Here is a 24,417-nt window from a genome sequence, read left to right as displayed (position 1 = left end):
TGCTGACTGTTGTTGACGAGTCTTGTAATCTTCCAGGAAATGGCTCCTCAACAAACATTTCTCTGCTCTCTGTGCACTTCATTCTAGTTTGATGATAGATTGGTAAATGACACATTCAAATATAAAGTTTGAACAATGTTGATTGAAACTTTCAGTGCTGGAATGTTTCAAAATGCACTGTGGATTGATGATCGAGAAATGTGAAAGTTGGAGAAATGTACACATTCAGTGGTATATGTTCATAACTCTATACATAACAAACTGTCCTCAGAGGAAATTTGGTCCCTGTAAAAGTGTTGGAAGATAAAATGCTATGAGAGAAGTTGTGGTGGAGGGCCCGCAACAGTGAAACACTCTCTGGTAGCTTTTTAGCTCCAACAGTCTTCCAGGGACCCATTTTTTCATTTGAATAAAGTTTGTGTATTTAGTTCAGAAAATATTACAAAGAATTGTTTCACCACTCCAACTTTGAAATTTCACTACCAAATCTACATTAACTAATTAACTGAAAATAAATTCCATACATCAAATAAAGAAAACAAAAATCAGGTGAACATAGAAATAGCTCAGGCAAGACAAGAGACATTAAAAGAGCAAGACTTTAGATATATCCAAATCAAGTTTTTTGGCCTTTCTATTCTATTTTCCATATATTTGAATGATTTAAAGGAATTAACTAAATAACACAAAGACATAAAAAGAGGGGTTGATGTTTTTTCATTTACAAGTATAAATTTACCCAAAATTATAACAAGGTTAACAATGTCTGAATATAATAGAGGATATCTTTATCAGAAAATGTAGGAATGTTATCAATCTTTAAAGACAACCAGCTGTGGATATCAGCCCAACATGTTTTACTGTATGAGCAGTCAACAAATAAATGTTCCAAGGTTCCTACCTCTGAGGAGCAAAAAGCACAGGGATCTACTTCAAATGGAGCCTTTTGTGTAAAAAATCACAAACTGGGTGGATTGCACATGCAACTTTAAAATGTGTTTCTTTGAGCGTAGGAGTAACTGGACATGACAGATAAAAAGAAAAACACAATTTTCTCAAGGTGTCGTCAAAGTTACCAGAGCTAGAATTGAAGTCTCTTGTTTTTCTGTTTAAAGACTGTTTCACCGTCTATCAAGCAGATCAACTTCACCAACTTTTAAACAAGAAAGGTACACACAGAGAATATGACATGTTACTTTAGATCATTTGTTGTAAATTCTTCAAAGGTAAATAGGTATCCCTCTGTATTCAGCGAATGTCAATTTTTCTAACATCATATTTAAACCATTCCCATTTATTCAATGGGGATAAATAACTTTGTAGTTCGACCTTTTTGATTAAGTAGAGGGTCCTTTTGCAAAATCAGTTGCTTTTTAATACACTATTGTTACACTTCCAGATTAAAGGCCCTGATTTTAGTATGTTGTTATTGTATTAACTACATAGAGTCATTACACAGTGATCAGTAAGAGAAGGACAGATATCACAGTCTGAGGACATATCGACTAGATTGCTCGTTATTAGCCAAAAGTCTATCTGCTATTATTACTCCAAGTGTATTGTCTCTATCTGGGTTATTATAATTCTATTATATCGTATCTTGACTTTAGTATCCTGATCAAAACATATTCATGGTTTGGACTTCACACTGTTTTTACTCTGTTACTGTTTAATATTAAACAGATTTATCATCATCAGGTAGTATTCATGTACACTTTGTCTTCAGTGAGAACATTTCTCTTTCTCTTCACAGATTCTCCTGCTGAACGTCTCCACAGGTCAAACTCTGACATGTGGTCCATACGAGTATGAGACACCTGGTGGATGCTGTCCTATGTGTCCACCTGGTAAGATCCAGTTCATAATTAACTTTATTTAATTTACATTTATGTCTGAGACCTTTTACACCTGGTGAACAATCTGCATCTGTCCTGATGATGATGATGATGATGATGATGAAGATGGTGATGATGATGAAGATGATGATGATGAAGATGATCTCTCTGACTGCAGGAAGATGAAAACACTTTTCTCTGGGAGTGTGTTACCTGTCCTGGTTTGGAGTTACATTTCTCTTGGTCCTAAATCTGCGTTGGTTCAAACAGACGAGGAATCTGTGCTGGTCTTCTGTTACAGAGAGAATGAGACCTGGATCAGCTGCAGTGTTTCTGGTAAATGATTGTATTGAATTATCTGAGCACTGATTCAGGTTTTATATTTCTCCTCTTCAACATTTCTATCTGTGTAAATATTTGTTCTGAATGATTCTTCTTCACACAAACAGACAAACTTGATTTGAAACTCTTTCCCTCTTCTCTCTTATATTAGAACATGCTCTGATCTGAAAACTAGGAAGGTCTTGTCAGCTTAGGTGGGTGAAGCGAAACTTGCTTTGAGTAGAGATTGATAATGGGTCGCTCTTCAGTTTCATTCTCTGAGCATCAACAGTTGACACGTTTATGACGATTCAGCAAGGCCACAGAGCCAGGGCATCCATGACTACTGCTTTTGCCTATATTTCCTCTGGTCACCTGCCAAATGCAACATGTGCTATAACTATAAGGAAAGACTTGTCTCATTTTCCTCCAGCCTGAAGACAACCCTCCAATCTGTTCACACCAGACATGTTTGCCTTGTATTTTACTGAAAAGGTTGCAACCATCAGTAACCAGTTTTCTGAGCCTGACCAACTCAGCCCAAAGGCACAAACCAAAAGTGCCTCACTCGACTCATTCTCCTCTCTGACTGAGGATGAAGTCTCTAAGCTTGTGCTAGACTCTCGGCCCACCACCTGTCCTCTGGACCCAATACCATCAAGCCTCCTGCAGACCATTTCCTCTCCGCAATGCTGCATATCATCAACTCCTTTCTGTCAACGGGTGTGTTCCCCACTGCATTCAAGCAAGCTCGGGTCACCCACACTAAACCCAGCCCAGGTTGAAAACTACAGACCGGTTTCTCTTCTGCCCTTTCTGTCAAAAATACTTGAACGCACAAGCGAACATTTCTCTTTCTCTTCACAGATTCTCCTGATGAACGTCTCCACAGGTCAAACTCCCTCATGTCGTAGAAATGAGTATGAGAGACATGATAGATGCTGTCCTAGGTGTCCAGCTGGTAAGATCCACATGAATGTTTAATATATTTAATTTAAGTTTATAAGGTTGGATTAACATCCTAATCTTCTGTCACTGTTTCTGAGAAGATTGTTTTTATATAAATAACTCTGGACCCGATCAGTCTCTCTCTCTTACCCATGTGTGAGTGTTTCCTCAGCGGGTGCAGAGTGTGTCTGAAGCCCTTTTCAGACAGCTTTTTTTCATCATTGTACATTCATATTGATTCCACAACAGCCTTATATTGGTGCCAGTCTGTGATGTCACATTGCATTTCGGCATTGCAGAGGCACGGCACAGCGGGAGCTCCACATACACACACAGTCAGACATGCACACACACAGCGCTGTTCTCCCCCGCTGGCTCAGCTGATCTTGTAGGATTCTAGGAGGAGACTTTAATTGTACTGTTGATGATTTGGACAGGAATCATGAAAGCTAATGCTCAGTCAAGGAAATGTTTAAATGCATTATTGGAATTGCGCTGAATGAGTAGGCTCTCCAAACATGGAAACACTAGACAGTATTCATGGGCACATGTTAGCGATGACTACATCTCTTTAGCTAAGTCAGACAGACTTGATTGCTTTGAACGTCACTTACTAATATTTAGATCTTTTTCTTGTGCCCAGGCTGTTAACAGGAAATGTTTTGATAAATGGAGTTAACGTGTGTCTGTCAGCATATGCACATGTCATCATGGTGGCTGTAACAGATAGTAGTGATGTCAAAAAGCTTATTCATATCACAGTGTGTTTTGGGGGAAATGTCCTCCCTTGAGGTAAACTGGGGTAAAAGTATAGGTAGGTAAATGGCGAGGGAATGACCCAAGGTTACCTGATGGGTTTAAGTATCAAGTAGCTAGTAATAAGTGTTCATTTAGGTCAGTCTGAGATCCAGAAAAACTGTGAGGGGGTAGTGGAGAAAATAGAGGGCAAGCTAAAGAAATGGCAGTGAATGTCCTACAGGGGGTGCACAGTTATTATTAACAAGCTGGTGGCCTCCACCCTGTGGCACCGCCAGCAAACCTGTTAAACTCCAGAGTATCATTGTAAACTTCTGTTGGGATAGATTACACTGGGTACCACAGAGTGTTTTATTTTTGCCTAAAGAGGAATGACATCAGGGAAGGAAGGCAGCTTTTAGGCTACAAAGCTTTCTTTAAGGACCTCTGAACTTACCCTGGAGACACATGGCTGAGTTTATTTTCGGTCTAAAATGTTTTTCAGACTGAGTTGTTTGCCATCATTTTATGTGAGTGTTGTTTAAATGTGGGGCTGGGCTTTAACACATCCTTGTACTGGCTTCTGAAGGAACTTACACTGAATGGCTCTCTATACTTGAGGGCACTTCCTTGGAAGAGGTGCTGATTATGTCTGGTTCTCTGACCAATAAGGGAATAAATACAGTCCAATATTCTGCTGGGGATTGGGTTTATGCTAGAAATTCAGAAAGGCGTTGTCAGATGAGGACAGAGCTCACCTTGAAAAAATGTTTTAATGGACAACTGAAAGGGGATGTGTATCAGGCCAAAGCTTCCAGACTGTGAAGGACTGGGCCCTCTGGGAGAGAGCAGCACGGTTTGGATGCCGTTGGACTCTGTGAATGGGGAAACGCTTTATCAGGGACGTGTCGAGGTGTTAAAAAAAGAGAAACTTAAAGACAGAGCAGACATACACTAACCCTAACCCATGGAGAGAGTATTTTAAAGTACAACCTGAGGTCAAACAACCTGAACAGAGCATGCTTTACAAACCACCGTTAACCACCGTTTCTCTGAACGGGTCGGCTGCTGATTGTCCCTCCTTTAAGCAAAGCTGTCAGTTTATCTGAGCAGAAAAGAAAAAAAATGGAAAGAGGACAGAGATGTGATTGTGGTGTTTCTAAACCTGGTTAAAGCTCAAATAATCTTTGAAAACAAGTTTGATCATAAAATGAAGGTTTGGATGCTTTTACAAACAAATGAGATCATGAAGGTGTTTTCTCCTCCAAAGACTCTGACATCACATCTACAGATGTTTTCATATAAATCCATCATTTCCTTTTTTGTGACATTTTAGTCTGTTACTTCATCTTGATATGTGAATAATGTTTATCTGAATAAATGAAATTTAACACTCAAATATTCTCTCTCTCTCTCTCCCCACAATGACATAAGTTATTACAGAGAAGTGTTGAGGCATTCATGTTCTTTGTTCCTTCAGAAAAGAAGACAACTCAGTCTCTTCTGATTGTTCAAGAATAAAAAAAAGTCTTCTTGTTGTTTCAAACAGGAGGTCGAGTTTATGAAGACTGCACAGACTCCAGAAGTACTCTCTGTGAGCGCTGCCCTGAAGGAACCTTTATGAACCATCCGACTTCCCGTACACAGTGCTACGACTGTAAAAGATGTGATGAAGGTAGATCTCTGACATTATTATCAAACTAAATAAAGATCAGAACATGTTACTAAACAGTCATCACTGTAAAACCAGCTTTCTAACCTTCAGTTAGTTTGAGTTTGAGCCTCAAACACAGAGATGATCATCTGAGTACTTGTTATTTCCTTACACCAAACTGTTCTTTAGTAGAGCAGAAGTACAGTAGTTCATAAATAACCTCTGTGTTTGTGTCGACAGGTTCTGGTCTGAAGATGAAGACGTCGTGTACGATACGATCAGACACAGTTTGTGAACCTCTGGAAGGATTTTACTGCTCAGACTCTAGAAAGGACGACTGTGAGGAAGCAAGGAAACACAGACGCTGTAAACCAGGAGAATACATCAGAGAACACGGTTAGTTAAACACATTTCACTTCATCACACACAGACAGTTTGAGTTCAATGTGAACTCACAGACTGGGACGCCATTCTTACCCCGTCATGGAATCAATAAGAACGTACAAAGACGTGATGAAGGCGGAGCTTAGTTAGAGAACTTCTTGACTCCAGTCTTTATGCTAAGATATGCTAACCTGGTTCTTACTGCAGCTCTGTTCTCTGGAAAACAGCTGATAAACACAATCTCCTCCTGTTAGCTGACATCTGAAGAACTCTTCATTAACACGTATGGTGGACGGTGATAGAGGGACTGTGTTCATGTCTAAAACAACCTCTGTGAAATAGTCTCATGTCTTCTGTATTTCCTGCAGGAACTTCCTCCACAGACACCGTGTGCTCGACCTGCTCTGATGGAACATTTTCAGACGGGACGTTTACATCTTGTCAGAATCACAAAAAGTGAGTGAAGCTTCACATCACACATGGACTCTCCAGATGTTCCTGTAATAACTGTCCCTCTATCATTACAGATGTGAATCAGAGGGTCGAGAGCTGCTGAGAGCAGGAACTAAGACAGAGGACGCTCAGTGTGGAGGACTACTGCCAGACTGGGCTGTAGTGGTTATCTGTGGTGTTGTTGGTGGTGTTGTTGGTGGTGTTGTGATGTTTTTAGTCGATGTACTCGAAGCGTTTTATTTCAGACTGAGAAGGATAATTAGACATCAAAACTCAGGTAAGGTTTCCACTGTGACAATGAAACATGATCATGTTTATTTTATAGATATTATGGTCTGTCTCATCATTTATTTGATTTTTATTTCTAATGTTTTATTCCAGGAAACAGAAGACAAGCAGGACTCTCTCACCAGGTATGTTTTAAACTCTCTTTACTCTCAATCTGTTTTATGTTCAATGATTTAATAAAGTCTCTCTTATTAATGTTTCCCGTACAGGAAGGTGAGAAGTTAACCCTGAAGAGTCTGAAGTCAGATGACTCCAAAGAGTCGAAGGTGAGCCAGCAGAGCTTTGATCAAATGTTCTCTGACTGACTGAGATCAACTCTGTCCTGTTTTTACAGATTTACTAAATCTTTGATTTAAACTAAATCTCTTTTCTCCTCAGACGGTGCAGAGTGAATCATCTCCAGGATCCTGTTCTGGTCCAGCTGCTGAATCCTGACACACTGTTGATATCTGTTTATATTTATATATGTATATATGTGTTTATATGTATATATGTATATATGTGTTTATATTTATATATGTATATATGTGTTTATATTTATATATATATATGTGTTTATATCTGTTTTTATATCTGTTCCAGTTTTGTTTCTGAGACGATGATTGAACACAAACACTTTCATCAGCGCTCCATCGGCTCTCTCACCATCAAGTTTAAATCTTTTAGAAATTAAAGATTGTCTCTTTAATTTCTTGGGCCGGCTGTGGATCAGTGGTGGTCGGTCGTCTCCCAAGTGAAAGGTTGTGGGTTCGATCCCCAGCTCCTGCAGCAACATGTTGATGTTTCTTTGGACAAAATGTTTAACCCCAAATAACTCCCTCTGCTGCATCATCAGGGTGTGAATGTGTAAAGATGAGTGTGAGCTGAGATGAGATCAGATGTTTTTATTATGATTTTTATTATATTTTTATTTACTTTTGGGTTCATAAAAAAGCTTTTGTTGCACTATATGTTCAAATACTTCATGTGATGTCTTTCTGTTAAAGTCTTTATTTCTGATTGAACTAAATGTATGACACGAGATGTCAGAGCGCTGTGTGAGGTTACATGTCCGGTAGACTCTTTATGTTTTTGATTCTGTTTTCAGAAAATAAATCAAGTTAATGTTTTTAAATATATTTTTATATCCTTTAGGTCAACTTGTTTTGGTCTCAGGAGGAGAGGCTTCAGTCTTTGTTGAAGTGGTCGCAGGTTTGAATCCAGGGCTCCAGTCCTCGTATGTGGTTCAAATAATCAGAGCTGATGTTCTTTTAGCCTGATTTGATTAACGTTATGGTTAAAGGTTGACTAAAGCCTGACTCACACTGCGATTTTTCCCCGATTGTATAAAAGTCGGAGTGGCATGTCGGCTCACACTGTACGACTGAATCGTTTACGACGCCCGACTAGACCTTGAGATTGACGCGCTCACACTGAACGAGTGAAATCGAGACGGTGCGTTGAAAATTGTTAATAAAGTTTCATTTGAAAAAAAACAAAGGACGAGGCACACCCTCTTCCGCATTCCATGTCACCCAGCCGCGCCACTTCCGGTTACGGAATTCTGTCGCTGTAACTTTGGCGTTTTTCACCCGGTCTCTTGTTTTTCACTGCCGAAATTGACGGTCAACGATGTTAACCGTGTGATACAAGGGACAAGCCAGACCTCAACTTCTAAAAAAGAGAAGGGCTTCAAACTTCACGTCTCGAGTTATATCCACAAGATCATTAATGTGAATGTTAGCCCTTAGCATGTTTGTGTACTAGTATAATAGTGTAGTAAGTGCTAACACTATGTGTTTCTATTTGTTTCTTTCTATCACTGTCACAATTTTCAATCTCAGTATCAAAGAAGGATTCCATCAGAGAGGTTAGCGTTAGGACTGAGTGCTTCAGATCAATGAGGAAAAGCCAAAAGCCTCACAGTCTGAGTGTAAGGGAAAGTTATGCAGCAGGTTCATGACAGATTTCTGTTCATCAAATCAAGTTTCTGTGAATCATATAGGTGCCACGAGTACTGCTAAAAGCTACTTATAAATATATACATAATTTGATAAACAATTCATAACATTACTGTGTGAAAATAGGCTTCTCAATATTATGTGCTTCTCATATTTATTAGTCAAGAGAGATTGAGATCAGACATGTTTGGCTAAAGGTTAACATTAAGTGCTAAATGTATTTAGTTATTATCTTCCTTTTTCTATAATTGTTCCTTCTATAACACATTTTCACTATGTATTAAGTATTTTTTAAAGTTAAACTGCACTTGCAGCAAGTACAGTTTGTATTGTACAACATTGTAACAAATTTGTGTATTTTCCCAGATTGCACTAAGGGATACCCGTCCTGTGCAGCTACAAAGCTGCCATTGTACCTGTGTGGCTGGTGCAGCCTTGTGCAACCATGTGGCAGCACTATTATACCAGACTGCACACTATTCTCAGCTCAACATCACCACTGTCCCCCCAGTGCACAGCTGCACAGAGACAGAACAGAAGTGGCATAAACCAAGAACCATGCTATGCTAACTTTATGACATACTGTGAGGTTATGTAAAGTTATTTGTCCTTGTTTCTGGAAAAAGGGTTTTTTTTGTCTAACTGCAGGGTGTTAAACCTGGTCCTGTAAATTAAATGGTCATCCTTTCAGCCAGACCCAAAGAAAGAAGACTGGCACAGGGAGTCAGGTTATTATTATTTATATATTTTTTGTCATGATTGTTTCTGTAATTATTATCATTTGTGAAAACATTTGAGTTAAAAATCATACACAGACACAAGATCAAAACATGCACATTACCAACATATACATAGACATGAGGTAGCAGTTAAGAAAAAAAGGTGTAGCTCTTGTCCAACACAGAGTTCACATTATTTTACCAGAAGTGTAGTGTGCCTTTATGCAGTGTTCGGTATAGTTAGGGTAAAGACCTTTTTAAATAAATGAATACATAGGTAGATAGAAAATAAATGAATAAGCAAATCATTATTTGTCTTTTCCATAGGAGCAACTTATATAAAGGAGTCAGGGCGCGGTCACACTGGCCATCCGTACCGTGCCCAAGCACGCTTCAACCCTAAAGTCCAGTTCGTTTGACCAGTGTGACTGCTCCGTATCGTGCTCGGGCACGGTACACTTCCTTGGCTTTGGCACACTTCGGAGAGGTGTGCTTCAGCACGGTACACTTCATGCACGAGCACAAGCACGCGGGTAAACAACGCTCACAGCCTTCATTATGGAGAAATCCAGAGTTTGTATCTGACTAACATGACACAATATAAGACACAAAGTAGCTGTCATGTTCTCTGTGTTGTTCTCTGATGTGCGTCTCTCTCTCTCTCTCTCTCTCTCTCTCTCTCTCTCTCTCTCTTGAGTCTGCCTGTTTGTAAACTGAGCACACATCATAACATAAAGCGTGCATGTGTTGTATTACGATGTTATGTACAAGAGGTAATCGTGCTTTAGGCCCTTCATCAGTACATGCTGGGACCATGTACATGTTCTTTTTTCTGCACTGAACGTCAGCAGCTCCACATGATGTCATTGGAAACATCCTTAGAAACAGCACATAAAATTGAATCAAGTACAAAAGAGCAGAGCTCCTGCATTGAGTGGCACCAATTAAGAAGATACAGAGTCACATCCTCCAAATTTAGAGAGATCTGTCACACCAGAAGTCACAGCTCTGCTGTAAATCTTGTTAAAAGGCTACTGAGACCCAGCCATCAGACTGCAGACATGAGGAGGGGGCTTGAAATGGAGCCTGCAGCTGTACAGGAGTACTGCAGAGCAAGGGATGTGAACCACTACCCTTGTGGGTTCCTCATCCACCCCAACGCACCATGGATGGGATCATCACCTGATGGTATTGTCTATGACCCACAGGGGCAACCAGTCTTTGGCCTCCTAGAAATTAAATACCCAAATGTAGTGAGCTATGTGGACTGCCCTTATATAAAGATCAGTGAGTGCACACACACACACACTCAGAAAGTCCCATCCTTACTTTTGGCAAATCCAGGGCCAGATGCTGATTTCCGGTTTAGACTGGTGTGACTTTGTTGTCTATACACAGGAAGACATGTTTATCCAGAGAATTCCCAGAGACAAGGAAACCACCATCTTTTTCTATGTGTACCTACCCACTTCCTTAGATAGCTAGACTGAAATTAGACTGCCAAGCAAAAATGCTCAGTAGGAAGCAAAGGCGTCAGCAGTGTGTTCTCCATGATGGATTCAATTTTAAATGTATGTTGTTGTTTTGCACTAGGTTAATTATTTGGTTATAATGTTTCCATTGTGCTTAAAAATAAAATGTATGTTCTGCAATATAATGTGATCAATAGCATGGGAGTGTTGTTTCATGTATAAATGTAATTTCTAAAGAAAAGAAGGTAAGCAAAAGAAATCTCGGTCCAAGTTAAATTGGTCAAAGTGAATGTATTTCAACAAACCAATATTCAATGACTTCAACAACACCAAACAGATTTCATGTTAGTATATACAGATAATTGCTATTTACAAATTAACATTTCGCCCTTAAAAGAATACAAAACAGATTTCAGTATCGTTAATTGGAACCACAGTGATCAGGATACTTGCGCGTGCCCGTCCTACATGAAAAGGGAGCAACGTGGATCACAAATCCTGATTCTCTCTGTGATTATCAATGGAGAATTTAAAGGAAAGCGCGACATTTTTTACACAACTTGAACCGCAAACCATCATTGACGAATATGAAAACTTCATTTAACAGCCAAATCAAACACCTCGGCATCAGCAAAGGCCAGATGAGCAGCTTGGCAAGTGATTGCAGACAAGTTAAATGCGTAAGTGTAAAGAATATGCTAATTGGCTGTACACTGTTTCTGTCAAAATAAACAAATAAATAAAAGAAAAATCCTCAAAAGCAACGAATCAAGATTACAGCTGACCCTCTGCATCCCCTTTGCTCGTAGTATGAACTCTTGACTTCAGGGTGCAGGTACAGAATGCCCCGGATGAGGACTAAAAGAGGCATTACATCTTTAGTACCACACAGTATTCAGCTGCTTAATAAGCTTCGATTATACAGGATGAACTCGGCACTCTGCACTTTATTTCACTTGCTACTGAAATCACTCAGTTAATCATGTGATTCTTTACTGTGTTCTTGTTGTTCTCTAAATGTTTGTTTGTATAGTGTGTTTTATGCTCTCTGTGCAAGGCAGATTCCTCTAGGGGCAATAAAGGTTTCATTCATTCATTGAAAAATGTCTGCAGTTCAGCTAGAGATACCAGAGAAGAAGTGAGACTTCATTATATTTTAATAAATACCTTAAATACCTAGACTTGAAGTTTAAATTTTGACTTTTTATGTTCTTGTTCCTCTTTTGAAGAGCGTAGGCAGACGCTACAGTGTCCCTCTGGCCCAAAAAACATCTAAAAAAATTATTTTGTCACTGTTGGGACAGACAATAAAGTTTATCTATCTATCTGTAAAAAGATTTGATTAAATCAAAGTGTCTGATTCTTGAACAATAACATCAAACTATTGAATATCTGTGCTCTGCTGACCTCTGGTGGTCAAAAACAGAACTGTTTGAGTGTCTGTTATTTTAACTTCAACACTCTGAGCTAACAGTTCAAATATTTGTAAGTTAAAGGACAGTAAGAGCTCTGAGGTCAAAGGTCAAAGGCTCAGTTCTGTTTCTGAAGTAAAGCTCTGTGTTTCATACTGAATATATCACCTGGAGGAAGAACTCTGAATACTGAACTCTGTCTCATCATCAATCTCATCTTTCATCTTTTCTTCAAACCTTTCTCTCCTTTGTGTCCTACATAAAAACATAACACACTTTAGAGATTACCAAAAAAAAAAAAGACTTAAATTCAATTGAGCAACACAGATTAATAAGAGTTATAGAGGGATAAAATATAAAAAGATAAGTAGAGAGTATTGTTCACTGTGGATCAGGAGCGCCCTCTACTGGACAACCTTCATGATGACACCATATCTAAATGATCCTAATGGTGGTTTCTCCAATAAATATTTTGTAAAATGTTTTGTTTTTATATCAGAACATTTATAAAAAAAATCACCCATCCATCCATCTATCTACATTTTCTTCCTTATCGAGGTCGGGTCGCTGTGGCAACAAGCGAAGTACGTCTACCCAGTCTTCCTCCCCTTCAACATTTTCCAGCTCCTCCTGGAGGATTCTGAGGCGTTCCCAGGACTGAAAGATATCCCTCCAGTGAACTCTGGGTCTACCCCAGGAGGTTCTCCCGGTCAGGCATGCCCGAAAAACCTCCAAAGGGAGGCGTCCAGGAGACCCAATCAGACGCCTGAAACACCTCAACTGTCTCCTTTAGATGTGAAGGAGTAGCGGCCACTTTTTCAGTCACTACCCATAATGCATCTTTTTACAGTCTATGGCGTGACCACAGAGGGTTGGAATGAAGATCGGTAAATCGAGAGCTCTCCCTTGAGTCTCAGTTCCCTCTTCACTACAACAGTTCGGTACAACGCCCCCATATACGCTGAGCCAAAGACACCCTTAAACTCCTTCACTTGGGGGCAAATAATCACTCCCCACCTGGAGGAAGCAATCCACTTTTTCCAACAGAGAACCACATCCTTAGACCCTGAGGTGCTGAACCTCATCCCAGCCGCTTCAAACTGTCCCAATGCCTTCTGGAGGTCCCAGCATGAAAAAGCAAATACAACCACATCTTCTGCAAAAAGAAGAGAGAGGATATGTTGAGAACCGTCCTCCCCCCGGCTACACCTTGTGATCCAGTCCATGAAAATCACAGAAATAATTGTTGACAAGGGGAGACCGTGGTAAAGGCCAACACACACAGGCAACATGTCTGACTTTGTGTCCAGGATGCAGACACAGCTCCCACTTTGGTCATACCAAAGTTTGAAAAATACCAAACCGGGACCTCATATTCATGCAGTGTCCCCACATGACCCCCCGAGGGACACGGTCATAAGTCTTCTTCAAGGCTTCCTATATCCACGGTTCAAGTAGACTTTCCCCAGGAGGCTGAGAAGTGCGATTCCCCGATAAATAGAGCACAACCTCGGCCCCCTTTCTATAAATGGGACCTGCCACCCCACAGGCATTGTCCCAGACCTCAACGTGACATTGAAGAGACGTATCAGCCAAGACAGCCCAACAATGTCCAGAACCTTTAGCATCTCAGGGCGACTCTCATCCACACCTGACGCCCTTCAGAGGATGTGTTGGTTGGGTTCAGGAGTTCCTCAAAGTATTCCTTCCACCACAAACCACGATGTCCCAAGTCCGGGTCAGCAGTTCTCCATCCCTGCTGATAACAGCCCGGGGCAAGCCCTGCTTTCCCTTCCTGAGCCGGAGAACGCTTTGCCAGAACTTCCCTGAGGTGATCCGAAAGTCCTTATCTGTAGCCTCCCCGAAATCCTCCCACACCTGAGGAAGACCCCGGAGAAACAAGAAGAAACAAATTGAGACTCTCAGACAGTTCTGTCTTTGACCACTAGAGGTCAGCAGCAGTACACAGCCATAAAACTGACATTTAAGAATCTGACACTTGGATTTAAAAGTTCATGAAAAGCATGTGATTAAGGTTAAAGGGTTACTGGGACTAGAAAAGTCCACCAAAGGACTAAAATACAGTTCAGTTCAGATTAAATAACACATTTCTGGCTACTTATTACCATAGTGCAATACTAACTTTTTTAAAAGGCTTTCACCTGAATTGTTTGTTTTTATGTACACTGAGCAACAAGTCCTGATGGACAAAGTGTGAAGTGTTGTCTTCATGTCTGTTTGCCTTTTTGTTTGTTTGTCCCCTTCAATGATATTCATTAATCTTCCTGTTTTATTATTATCTTTAATTCATTTGTTGTTTGGACCATAAAATATAATTTCCCAGCGTTTACTTTATAAAGTGATGATAAAAAACAGAAACAATGCAAGTGATAGAGAGCAGACATCAGAACCATGGACAGAGTCAGAACAGAAATAAAATGTGAGACACAAATACATATTAGAAATAATCTGAAGAAATGTATTAAAACAGAGATGATTCTTTTTTCAAATGTATTGTAATTTTTTATTGTGATTATTTTTCAAATGATTTGTTTCTGTGGGAGGAAACCGAAGCGCTCGGAGTAAACCCACACCACCCAGGACTCCATGTGGGCTCACATGTCGTCCTGTGTGGCCCTGGTGGGACCTGAAGTCCTTCCTCATATCCAGGTTAGACCCTCTGAGCTAGGAGCCAATGAGAGGCTGATAACAGAGAATAACCTGAACATGAGGTCTGACGTCAGGCCCCAGCAGACCTTCCTCACAGCTGTCATAGCAGGAGCTGAAAGGCTCACTGCTACACAAAATGAAGACTGTGAGGAAGGTCTGTAATATAAATATCTTAAAACATAGTTTCCTTATTGGTCTGTTCCTCACATATAAAATAACAGAGTTAGGATAAAGTTCAAACAAGATAAGATGTTTATTGATGTTGACTTTACTGTGAGGGACACTCCCTCATTCCTCCTCAGTCTTCATGCTGTCAGAAGTATTTGTTTTACATTACATTATAATAATTCACTGCCATAAAGCTCCAGTCTGATTGGGTAATAAACACATGTTGCTTATGAACTTGTGACTTATCTCTTTGTAAGTACAAAACTTCAGATTTAGAGAACTAAACTGATGATAAACAGTCTGAAGGTTTTTCTAAATAATATTTCTGAACTCTTGTGTTTTATAAATATATGAAGACATAATGTGACATAATAATATATTTATGTCTGTATTCATGTTTTGGACTTCACTGTCAGAACCTTTAAAGATCTTGTTGGTTATCGTCATTCTTTCAGTTAAATGACACCATGACTGCGGATCAGGCCAAAGCGTGTGATAGACCAACGTTCAGCATGATCCTGGGTTGTAGTGAGTTTTATGTAGTGGACTATAAAGGGTGTGATCATACTGACTCAGAATCCAGACTACAGTGCATCCCATATTTAATAATGTCTGTGTGACCGGCTGATTGGTTGAAGGTTAAACACTTCAGGGTACTTTTATGATTCATTATTTCAAACTCTGTATTCCTCTCTGCTCAAACGGTTTCTGTCAGATATTAAACAGATTTATCATCATCAGGTAGTATTCATGTACACTTTGTCTTCAGTGAGAACATTTCTCTTTCTCTTCTCAGATTCTCCTGATGAACGTCTCCACAGGTCAAACTCTGTCATGTGGTGATATCAGTATGAGATAAGTTGTCCTGGTAAGATCCTGTTAATAATTAACTTGAATTCATCTTTCATTGCAGCCAACACATCTTTACTGGTTACTGAGTTTAGAGGTGTTCTCTCTCAAACACCAACAGTTCAACATTCAGTCTTCATTCCCTCACCTGTTCATGTCTGAGACCTTTTACACCTGGTAACAATCTGCATCTGTCCTGATGATGATGATGATGATGATGAAGATGATCTCTCTGACTGCAGGAAGATGAAAACACTTTTCTCTGGGAGTGTGTTACCTGTCCTGGTTTGGAGTTACATTTCTCTTGGTCCTAAATCTGCGTTGGTTCAAACAGACGAGGAATCTGTGCTGGTCTTCTGTTACAGAGAGAATGAGACCTGGATCATCTGCAGTGTTTCTGGTAAATGATCTTATTGAATTATCTGAGCACTGATTCAGGTTTTATATTTCTCCTCTTCAACATTTCTATCTGTGTAAATATTTGTTCTGAATGATTCTTCTTCACACAAACAGACAAACTTCAGATGTGAAGATTTGAACTCTTTCCCTCTTCTCTCTTCATGGACTGGATGATGATTTTAGATTTCTCTCTGTATTCATGTAGACTTTGTCTTCAGTGAGAACATTTCTCTTTCTCTTCACAGATTCTCCTGATGAACGTCTCCACAGGTCAAACTCTGACATGTGGTCGATATCAGTATGAGATAAATGATCGATGCTGTCCTATGTGTCCACTTGGTAAGATCCTCATGAATGTTAAAGAATCTTTAATTAAAGTTCATCAGGTTATATTTAGGATCTTTATCTTCTGTCACTGTTTCTGAGAAGTTTGTTTTTATAGCCTAATAACTATGACAGTCTGTTAACAGAGACAGTTTGCAGTGTGGTTCACATACTTCACAGGTGTCAGTTACAGATAGTTATTAATCTGACACCAAAAACATGCAAAAAAAAGTTTTTCCTGAAGTAAAATATAATTTTAAAGAACTTAACAAAACAGAAAAATACTTCCTCCCAGTCTTCTTCCAAAATCGTTGTAGAAGCCAAAATGCTTGTTCTGATTGATCCTTGCAAGAAACCCAACACAACACTGAATTTGTATTTAGGTATAATTCCGACACTGAAGTCTTGACTTACGCTGTACATAAAGCCAAGTCTCCAGGTAATTGGATTCAGGTGTGTGTTTGGAGGGATATAGTTTTTTGACCATGTCAGTGTGTCGGGTTGACTTGAATGTAACAGTTTATGTTAGATAGAAAATACTATTTCTATGTTGCATTGATCTATGATTGTTATTATTGTGTTGGCTGTCTAATACATTGGTTTGCTTCAAATACAGATCGGAGAAAACTCGTTGGGCTTTATCTCAACGTTGAAACTCAGAATGCTCATTTAATTTAAATGTGGTAAAATTATGAGTTTGTCGTTTCTTTTGTTTTGTTAAAGTAAACTCAATAATTCTTAATTCTTACAAGGAAACGTGGGAAGTTTTTAAAAATCACTGCAAAGCCATATCTCTTTTTGATTTGTTTCATCATATAGTTATACCATAAAGTAATTAGATTAAGACCTCTAACAAACCACCATCATATATCTATATCTTGTTAATCACTGAGATTATTGCTTATATTTACGCCATTTATCTACTTTAGTGTTCACAATTCCTCATTAAATTTGCACTTAAACACCAAGAGCTTTGTCTGTGTATTTTATGGTTGAAAAACATCTTGAAGAGTTCACCAATTCTGGGATGAGATTGATTAATTAATTACAACAACTATGTTCCCAATAGTCAAATCAAGGTTAAAAATATGACAGTAATTTCAAACTAAAAAATATGCTACAACAGGAACAATGCATTTACTCTTCAAAGCACAACATGATCAAGTTCTGTCAGGTGGGGTCCCTTAGTGAGGTTTCCTACTGTTGTTGCAAAATTTGCACATTTTGAGCCACTGCTGTGTTTTAAACATTTGCAGCGCTCCAGGGCCCCCTGCTGGCCTGGGGCCCCTCTATGTCAACTAAACAATGTCTTCTTGTTGTTTCAAACAGGAGGTTGGGTTTATGCAGACTGCACAGAGTCCAGAAGTACTCTCTGTAAGCCCTGCACTGATGGAACCTTCATCGACCATCCGACTTCCCGTACACAGTGCTACATCTGTAAAAGCTGTGATGAAGGTAGATCTCTGACATTATTATCAAACTAAATAAAGATCAGAACATGTTACTAAACAGTCATCACTGTAAAACCAGCTTTCTAACCTTCAGTTAGTTTGAGTTTGAGCCTCAAACACAGAGATGATCATCTGAGTACTTGTTATTTCCTTACACCAAACTGTTCTTTAGTAGAGCAGAAGTACAGTAGTTCATAAATAACCTCTGTGTTTGTGTCGACAGGTTCTGGTCTGAAGATGAAGACGTCGTGTACGATAGTATCAGACACAGTTTGTGAACCTCTGGAAGGATTTTACTGCTCAGACTCTAGAAAGGACGACTGTGTGGAAGCAAGGAAACACAGACGCTGTGAACCAGGAGAATACATCAGAGAACACGGTTAGTTAAACATATTTCACTTTTATTGGAAGTCTGTTCTGTCATAATCATGATTATTTACAGACCACTGACAAAGAAATCATTTCTTCTGTCTTATGAGTCACCATCTGAAGATTTTCTGAACTCTCTGGATCGTAATATTCCAACAAAAACGGTCCTGCTGCATCAGAACGAGTCCCAACCATCCAAATCTAGAGAAAGATTGAATCCAAACACATCACATAAATAAAGATCTACAGATTGATTCAAATTGTCCACCGCTGTTCCAGATTTCCCGCTGTATTTTCTGATGATTCATTTTTGTGAATGATTTTTTAAAATTAGGATACTCAAAACTCTAACCTTTCGATTGGCACCCCATTTGGCAAATTAGGACCTTCCATTCAGTTCCCAGTCTATTACAGCCAATGAGATGAAAGGAGGTGCGTGCCCTGTATTCTGATGAATCTATACCCGGCCAATTACACGCCACTATGCTGACGACTGACGTTTCTTGTAGCCAATGACATTCTGAACACGAGGCCTTTTGAATTTAAATTGATTTATTTAATAGGGACAATGAAACTGATGTGCTTCATAAAGTGTATATAGCTATTGCTGATTTACAACTTTTGTCTCTAGTTGGGCCTTTGGGTAAACAGAGTAAAAATATACAACATTCGGTTACATAACCCCCCCTCCTCAACACTATATGAGGGTACAACAATATAACAATACAAATGCTATAAACCAGTTTAAAATCTAGTTTTAAGATGCTATTTAAAAGTGGGTACAGCTCTGGTTTGCTTTCAGCCAACATTTCACCTTTTTTGTAACCGCTGCCTTAATTAATAACTCTCATCCCGCAGACTGTGGGAGTATTATGTCAGTTTAAATAGACAGAAAGATAGACATAGCGTTGAGTTTCCTGTAATTAAAGCAAATTTCACAGTATCTGTCACTTTTCCTGTTGAAATGAATTTATTTATTTAATAGGGACGATGCAATTTAACATAGTTTGAATACAAAGCAGGAAACTGATGTGCTCCATAAAGTGTATATAGCTATTGCTAATTTACAACTTTTGTCTCTAGTTGGGCTTTTGGTTAGCTGAAATGTGTTTGACCAACTGATAAGATAATTACATGACATCATTTTGTATATATGGTGATAGAGGGACTGTGTTCATGTCTAAAACAACCTCTGTGAAATAGTCTCATGTGTTCTGTGTTTCCTGCAGGAACTTCCTCCACAGACACCGTGTGCTCGACCTGCTCTGATGGAACATTTTCAGACGGGACGTTTACATCTTGTCTGAATCACAAACAGTGAGTGAAGCTTCACATCACACATGGACTCTCCAGATGTTCCTGTAATAACTGTCCCTCTATCATTACAGATGTGACTCAGAGGGTCTAAAGCTGCTGAGAGCAGGAACTAAGACAGAGGACGCTCAGTGTGGAGAAATACCATCAGCCAAGACTGGACTGATAGTCGGTGGTGTTTTGGGGCTTTTAGTTCTCGTGTTTGTATTAACAGCGTGGTGTTACAGAGACAAGATACAACGTTGTCTAAAAATAAGTAAGAATTTATAATGTGACAATAAAAACATGATCATGTTTCATTATAGATACCATCAATGATTTGTTTCATGTTGTCTTACAGAAAAAAGTTCAGCAGAAGCTCATCAGACGGTATGTTTTACATCTCTTTACTCTCAATCAGCTTCACAGTTAGATCATTAAATGTTGCTCACTTTCAATTTTTACTTTTAAAGAAACCAGTGAATCCAGAAGACAACACAACGGAACGGTTGATGTTTAGAGAAAAAGAAGATGAGGTGAGACTAGCAGAGATTTTCAGCTCAATGATCGCTAACACATTCAGATAAATCATAAGTTACAAAAGTTCAAGTTTTAATGTAAATCTTTTCTCTCCTCAGGGTGTTTCAGACCTTCCCTAAACATGCAGACATTTCTCTGAGCCCTGCAGAATAAATGTTCTCCAGGATCCAGGTATTATTATCCTGCTGGATTCTGGGACATTATCTCTTCAGAGTTCAGAAAAAACCTCAGTCCAAGCTAACAAAGTTAGAACCAAATCTTAAGCTAACTGTACAGAAAACGAGGAAGACTGGCAGACATTGAGTTTTATTAATGCTTTTTATAAAAACTGTTTGTTTTTCTGTATCTGTTTTAAAATTTTTATCTCCTTTTCTGCTCGATAAGAACAAACACCTCACCGAGCGTTTCAGCTTAGTTCATGTCCTGAGTTTAAAAAAACTGAACTTTGTTCATAAAGTATGAAAATACAAATAAAGTCTGAAATCAAAAAAACTTGATGCTTTGGATTCATTATGTTGAACTTTGACCTCTGCAGGTCATGAATTCAGGTAACCAGTACAGGTAATCCAGTCACCAGTTAGCTTTGTTCAAAAAGTATCAAACTACAACCAGCTGAACAATTAATTAAACATACGGTTAAATATAATATGTGGGTAAAAGTATTTCTAAAACTTAAAGAAAGTTTATTTTAAGATTTCAGATTTCCTCAGAATCCCGCAGACTGTGGGAGTATTATGTCAGTTTAAATAGACAGAAAGATAGACATAGCGTTGAGTTTCCTGTAATTAAAGCAAATTTCACAGGATCTGTCACTTTTCCTGTTGAAATGAATTTATTTATTTAATAGGGACGATGCAATTTAACATAGTTTGAATACAAAGCAGGAAACTGATGTGCTTCATAAAGTGTATATAGCTATTGCTAATTTACAACTTTTGTCTCTAGTTGGGCTTTTGGTTAGCTGAAATGTGTTTGACCAACTGATAAGATAATTACATGACATCATTTTGTATATATGGTGATAGAGGGACTGTGTTCATGTCTAAAACAACCTCTGTGAAATAGTCTCATGTGTTCTGTGTTTCCTGCAGGAACTTCCTCCACAGACACCGTGTGCTCGACCTGCTCTGATGGAACTTTTTCAGACGGGACGTTTACATCTTGTCTGAATCACAAACAGTGAGTGAAGCTTCACATCACACATGGACTCTCCAGATGTTCCTGTAATAACTGTCCCTCTATCATTACAGATGTGACTCAGAGGGTCTAAAGCTGCTGAGAGCAGGAACTAAGACAGAGGACGCTCAGTGTGGAGGAAAAGTGTCACACAGGACTGGACTGATTATCTGTGTTGTTGTTGTTGTTGTTGTTGTTGTGATGTTTTTAGTCTTTGTACTCGGAGTGTTTTATTTCAGATGGAGAAGGATAATTAGACATCTAATCTCAGGTAAGGTTTCCACTGTGACAATGAAACATGATCATGTTTATTTTATAGATATTATGGTCTGTCTCATCATTTATTTGATTTTTATTTCTAATGTTTTATTCCAGGAAACAGAAGACAAGCAGGACTGTCTCACCAGGTATGTTTTAAACTCTCTTTACTGTCAATCTGTTTTATGTTCAATGATTTAATAAAGTCTCTCTTATTAATGTTTCCCGTACAGGAAGGTGAGAAGTTAACCCTGAAGAGTCTGAAGTCAGATGACTCCAAAGAGTCGAAGGTGAGCCAGCAGAGCTTTGATCAAATGTTCTCTGACTGACTGAGATCAACTCTGTCCTGTTTTTACAGATTTACTAAATCTTTGATTTAAACTAAATCTCTTTTCTCCTCAGACGGTGCAGAGTGAATCATCTCCAGGATCCTGTTCTGGTCCAGCTGCTGAATCCTGACACACTGTTTATATCTATTTATTTGTATATATCTGTTTATATATCTGATTATATGTATATATGTGTTTATATATCTGTTCCAGTTTTGTTTTTCTGAGACGATGATTGAACACAAACACTTTCATCAGCGCTCCATCGGCTCTCTCACCATCAAGTTTAAATCTTTTAGAAATGAAAGACTGTCCCTTTAATTTCTTGGGCCGGCTGTGGATCAGTGGTGGTCGGTCGTCTCCCAAGTGAAAGGTTGTGGGTTCAATCCCCAGCTCCTGCAGCAACATGTTGATGTTTCTTTGGACAAAACATTTAACCCCAAATAACTCCCTCTGCTGCATCATCAGGGTGTGAATGTGTAAAGATGAGTGTGAGCTGAGATGAGTTCAGATGTTTTTATTATGATTTTTATTATATTTTTATTTACTTTTGGGTTTGTAAAAAAGCTTTTGTTGCACTTCATGTTCAAATAATTCATGTGATGTCTTTCTGTTAAAGTCTTTATTTCTGATTGAACTAAATGTATGACACGAGATGTCAGAGCGCTGTGTGAGGTTACATGTCTGGTAGACTCTTTATGTTTTTGATTCTGTTTTCAGAAAATAAATCAAGTTAATGTTTAAAAATATATTTTTATATCCTTTAGGTCAACTTGTTTTGGTCTCGGGTTTGACTCCAGGGCGCCAGTCCTCGTACGTGGTTCAAATAATTAGAGCTAATGTCCTTTTTAACCTGATTTGATTAACGTTGGTTAAAGGCTGACTAAGTCCGTTCCTCCACCGCTGAATCAGTATCGTTCATCGTAGTATCGCATCAGCAAAGGCCAGATGAGCAGCTTGGCAAGTGATTGCAGACAAGTTAAATGCGTAAGTGTAAAGAATATGCTAATTGGCTGTACACTGTTTCTGTCAAAATAAACAAATAAATAAAAGAAAAATCCTCAAAAGCAACGAATCAAGATTACAGCTGACCCTCTGCACCCCCTTTGGACTCTTGACTTCAGGGTGCAGGTACAGAATGCCCCGGATGAGGACTAAAAGAGGCATTACATCTTTAGTACCACACAGTATTCAGCTGCTTAATAAGCTTTGATTATACAGGATGAACTCGGCACTCTGCACTTTATTTCACTTGCTACTGAAATCACTCAGTTAATCATGTGATGCTTTACTGTGTTCTTGTTGTCCTCTAAATGTTTGTTTGTATAGTGTGTTTTATGCTCTCTGTGCAAGGCAGATTCCTCTAGGGGCAATAAAGGTTTCATTCATTCATTGAAAAATGTCTGCAGTTCAGCTAGAGATACCAGAGAAGAAGTGAGACTTCATTATATTTGAATAAATACATTAAATACCTAGACTTGAAGTTTAAATTTTGACTTTTTATGTTCTTGTTCCTCTTTTGAAGAGTGTAGGCAGACGCTACAGTGTCCCTCTGGCCCAAAGAACATCTAAAAAAATTATTTTGAGTCTTTGACCACTAGAGGTCAGCAGCAGTACACAGCCATAAAACTGACATTTAAGAATCTGAGACTTGGATTTAAAAGTTCATGAAAAGCATGTGATTAAGGTTAAAGGGTTACTGGGACTAGAAAAGTCCACCAAAGGACTAAAATACAGTTCAGTTCAGATTAAATCACACATTTCTGGCTACTTATTACCATAGTGCAATACTAACTTTTTTAAAAGGCTTCCACCTGAATTGTTTGTTTTTATGTACACTGAACAACAAGTCCTGATGGACAAAGTGTGAAGTGTTGTCTTCATGTCTGTTTGCCTTTTTGTTTGTTTGTCCCCTTCAATGATATTCATTCATCTTCCTGTTTTATTATTATCTTTAATTCATTTGTTGTTTGGACCATAAAATATAATTTCCCAGTGTTTACTTTATAAAGTGATGATAAAAAACAGAAACAATGCAAGTGGTAGAGAGCAGACATCAGAACCATGGACAGAGTCAGAACAGAAATAAAATGTGAGACACAAATACATATTAGAAATAATCTGAAGAAATGTATTAAAACAGAGATGATTCTTTTTTCAAATGTATTGTAATTTTTTATTGTGATTATTTTTCAAATGATTTGTTTCTGTGGGAGGAAACCGAAGCGCTCGGAGTAAACCCACACCACCCAGGACTCCATGTGGGCTCACATGTCGTCCTGTGTGGCCCTGGTGGGACCTGAAGTCCTTCCTCATATCCAGGTTAGACCCTCTGAGCTAGGAGCCAATGAGAGGCTGATAACAGAGAATAACCTGAACATGAGGTCTGACGTCAGGCCCCAGTAGACCTTCCTCACAGCTGTCATAGCA

General features: G+C 38.8%; 2 protein-coding genes and 1 long non-coding RNA gene across 7 annotated transcripts in view; 2 read left to right on the top strand and 1 right to left on the bottom strand.

Moving 5' to 3' along the window:
• LOC132990397 (tumor necrosis factor receptor superfamily member 5-like) overlaps positions 1–7,732 on the top strand; it is a 71,989-nt gene extending 64,257 nt beyond the window's left edge. Inside the window, exons 11-14 of the mRNA XM_061058662.1 lie at positions 6,405–6,607; positions 6,712–6,743; positions 6,828–6,884; positions 6,997–7,732. Of these exons, the coding sequence (XP_060914645.1) occupies positions 6,405–6,607; positions 6,712–6,743; positions 6,828–6,884; positions 6,997–7,053 (349 nt within the window). The 3' untranslated portion in view covers positions 7,054–7,732. The remainder of the gene's footprint in view (positions 1–6,404; positions 6,608–6,711; positions 6,744–6,827; positions 6,885–6,996) is intronic.
• Positions 1,148–22,643, top strand: LOC132990399 (tumor necrosis factor receptor superfamily member 5-like). Of its 5 annotated transcripts, XM_061058666.1 has the most exons (9): positions 1,754–1,847; positions 2,014–2,171; positions 15,796–15,867; positions 16,091–16,248; positions 16,493–16,586; positions 17,901–18,026; positions 18,246–18,401; positions 19,621–19,708; positions 21,475–22,643. In XM_061058666.1, exons 4-9 carry the CDS (start codon positions 16,219–16,221, stop codon positions 21,857–21,859), a joined length of 879 nt encoding a protein of 292 aa, XP_060914649.1. In that variant the 5' UTR covers positions 1,754–1,847; positions 2,014–2,171; positions 15,796–15,867; positions 16,091–16,218; the 3' UTR covers positions 21,860–22,643. The 5 variants fall into 5 exon arrangements, with proteins under 5 accessions (XP_060914648.1, XP_060914649.1, XP_060914647.1 ...); XM_061058664.1 differs by lacking the exons at positions 15,796–15,867; positions 16,091–16,248; positions 16,493–16,586 and adding exons at positions 3,024–3,117; positions 5,389–5,514; XM_061058665.1 differs by lacking the exons at positions 2,014–2,171; positions 15,796–15,867; positions 16,091–16,248; positions 16,493–16,586 and adding exons at positions 1,148–1,169; positions 5,389–5,514.
• Positions 11,021–23,549, bottom strand: LOC132990409 (uncharacterized). Its single transcript, XR_009676058.1, has 2 exons — positions 23,466–23,549; positions 11,021–11,916 (listed from the first exon to the last, which is right to left on the bottom strand). It is a non-coding gene; the product is annotated as an uncharacterized LOC132990409 (long non-coding RNA).
• Positions 23,550–24,417: the final 868 nt, after the last annotated feature.

This window comes from Labrus mixtus, chromosome 15 (assembly GCF_963584025.1).
Source record: "Labrus mixtus chromosome 15, fLabMix1.1, whole genome shotgun sequence".
Taxonomy (NCBI): domain Eukaryota; kingdom Metazoa; phylum Chordata; class Actinopteri; order Labriformes; family Labridae; genus Labrus; species Labrus mixtus.
This window is presented reverse-complemented; position numbering and strand designations above follow the sequence as displayed.

Coding starts and splice junctions, on each gene's coding strand:
- LOC132990399 (XM_061058664.1), top strand. CDS start 2,142: ATGAGACCTGGATCAGCTGCAGTGTTTCTG. Junction 5,515..17,900: donor CTGTAAAAGATGTGATGAAG/GTAGATCTCTGA, acceptor TGTTTCAAACAG/GAGGTTGGGTTTATGCAGAC. Junction 19,709..21,474: donor TCTTGTCTGAATCACAAACA/GTGAGTGAAGCT, acceptor CTATCATTACAG/ATGTGACTCAGAGGGTCTAA.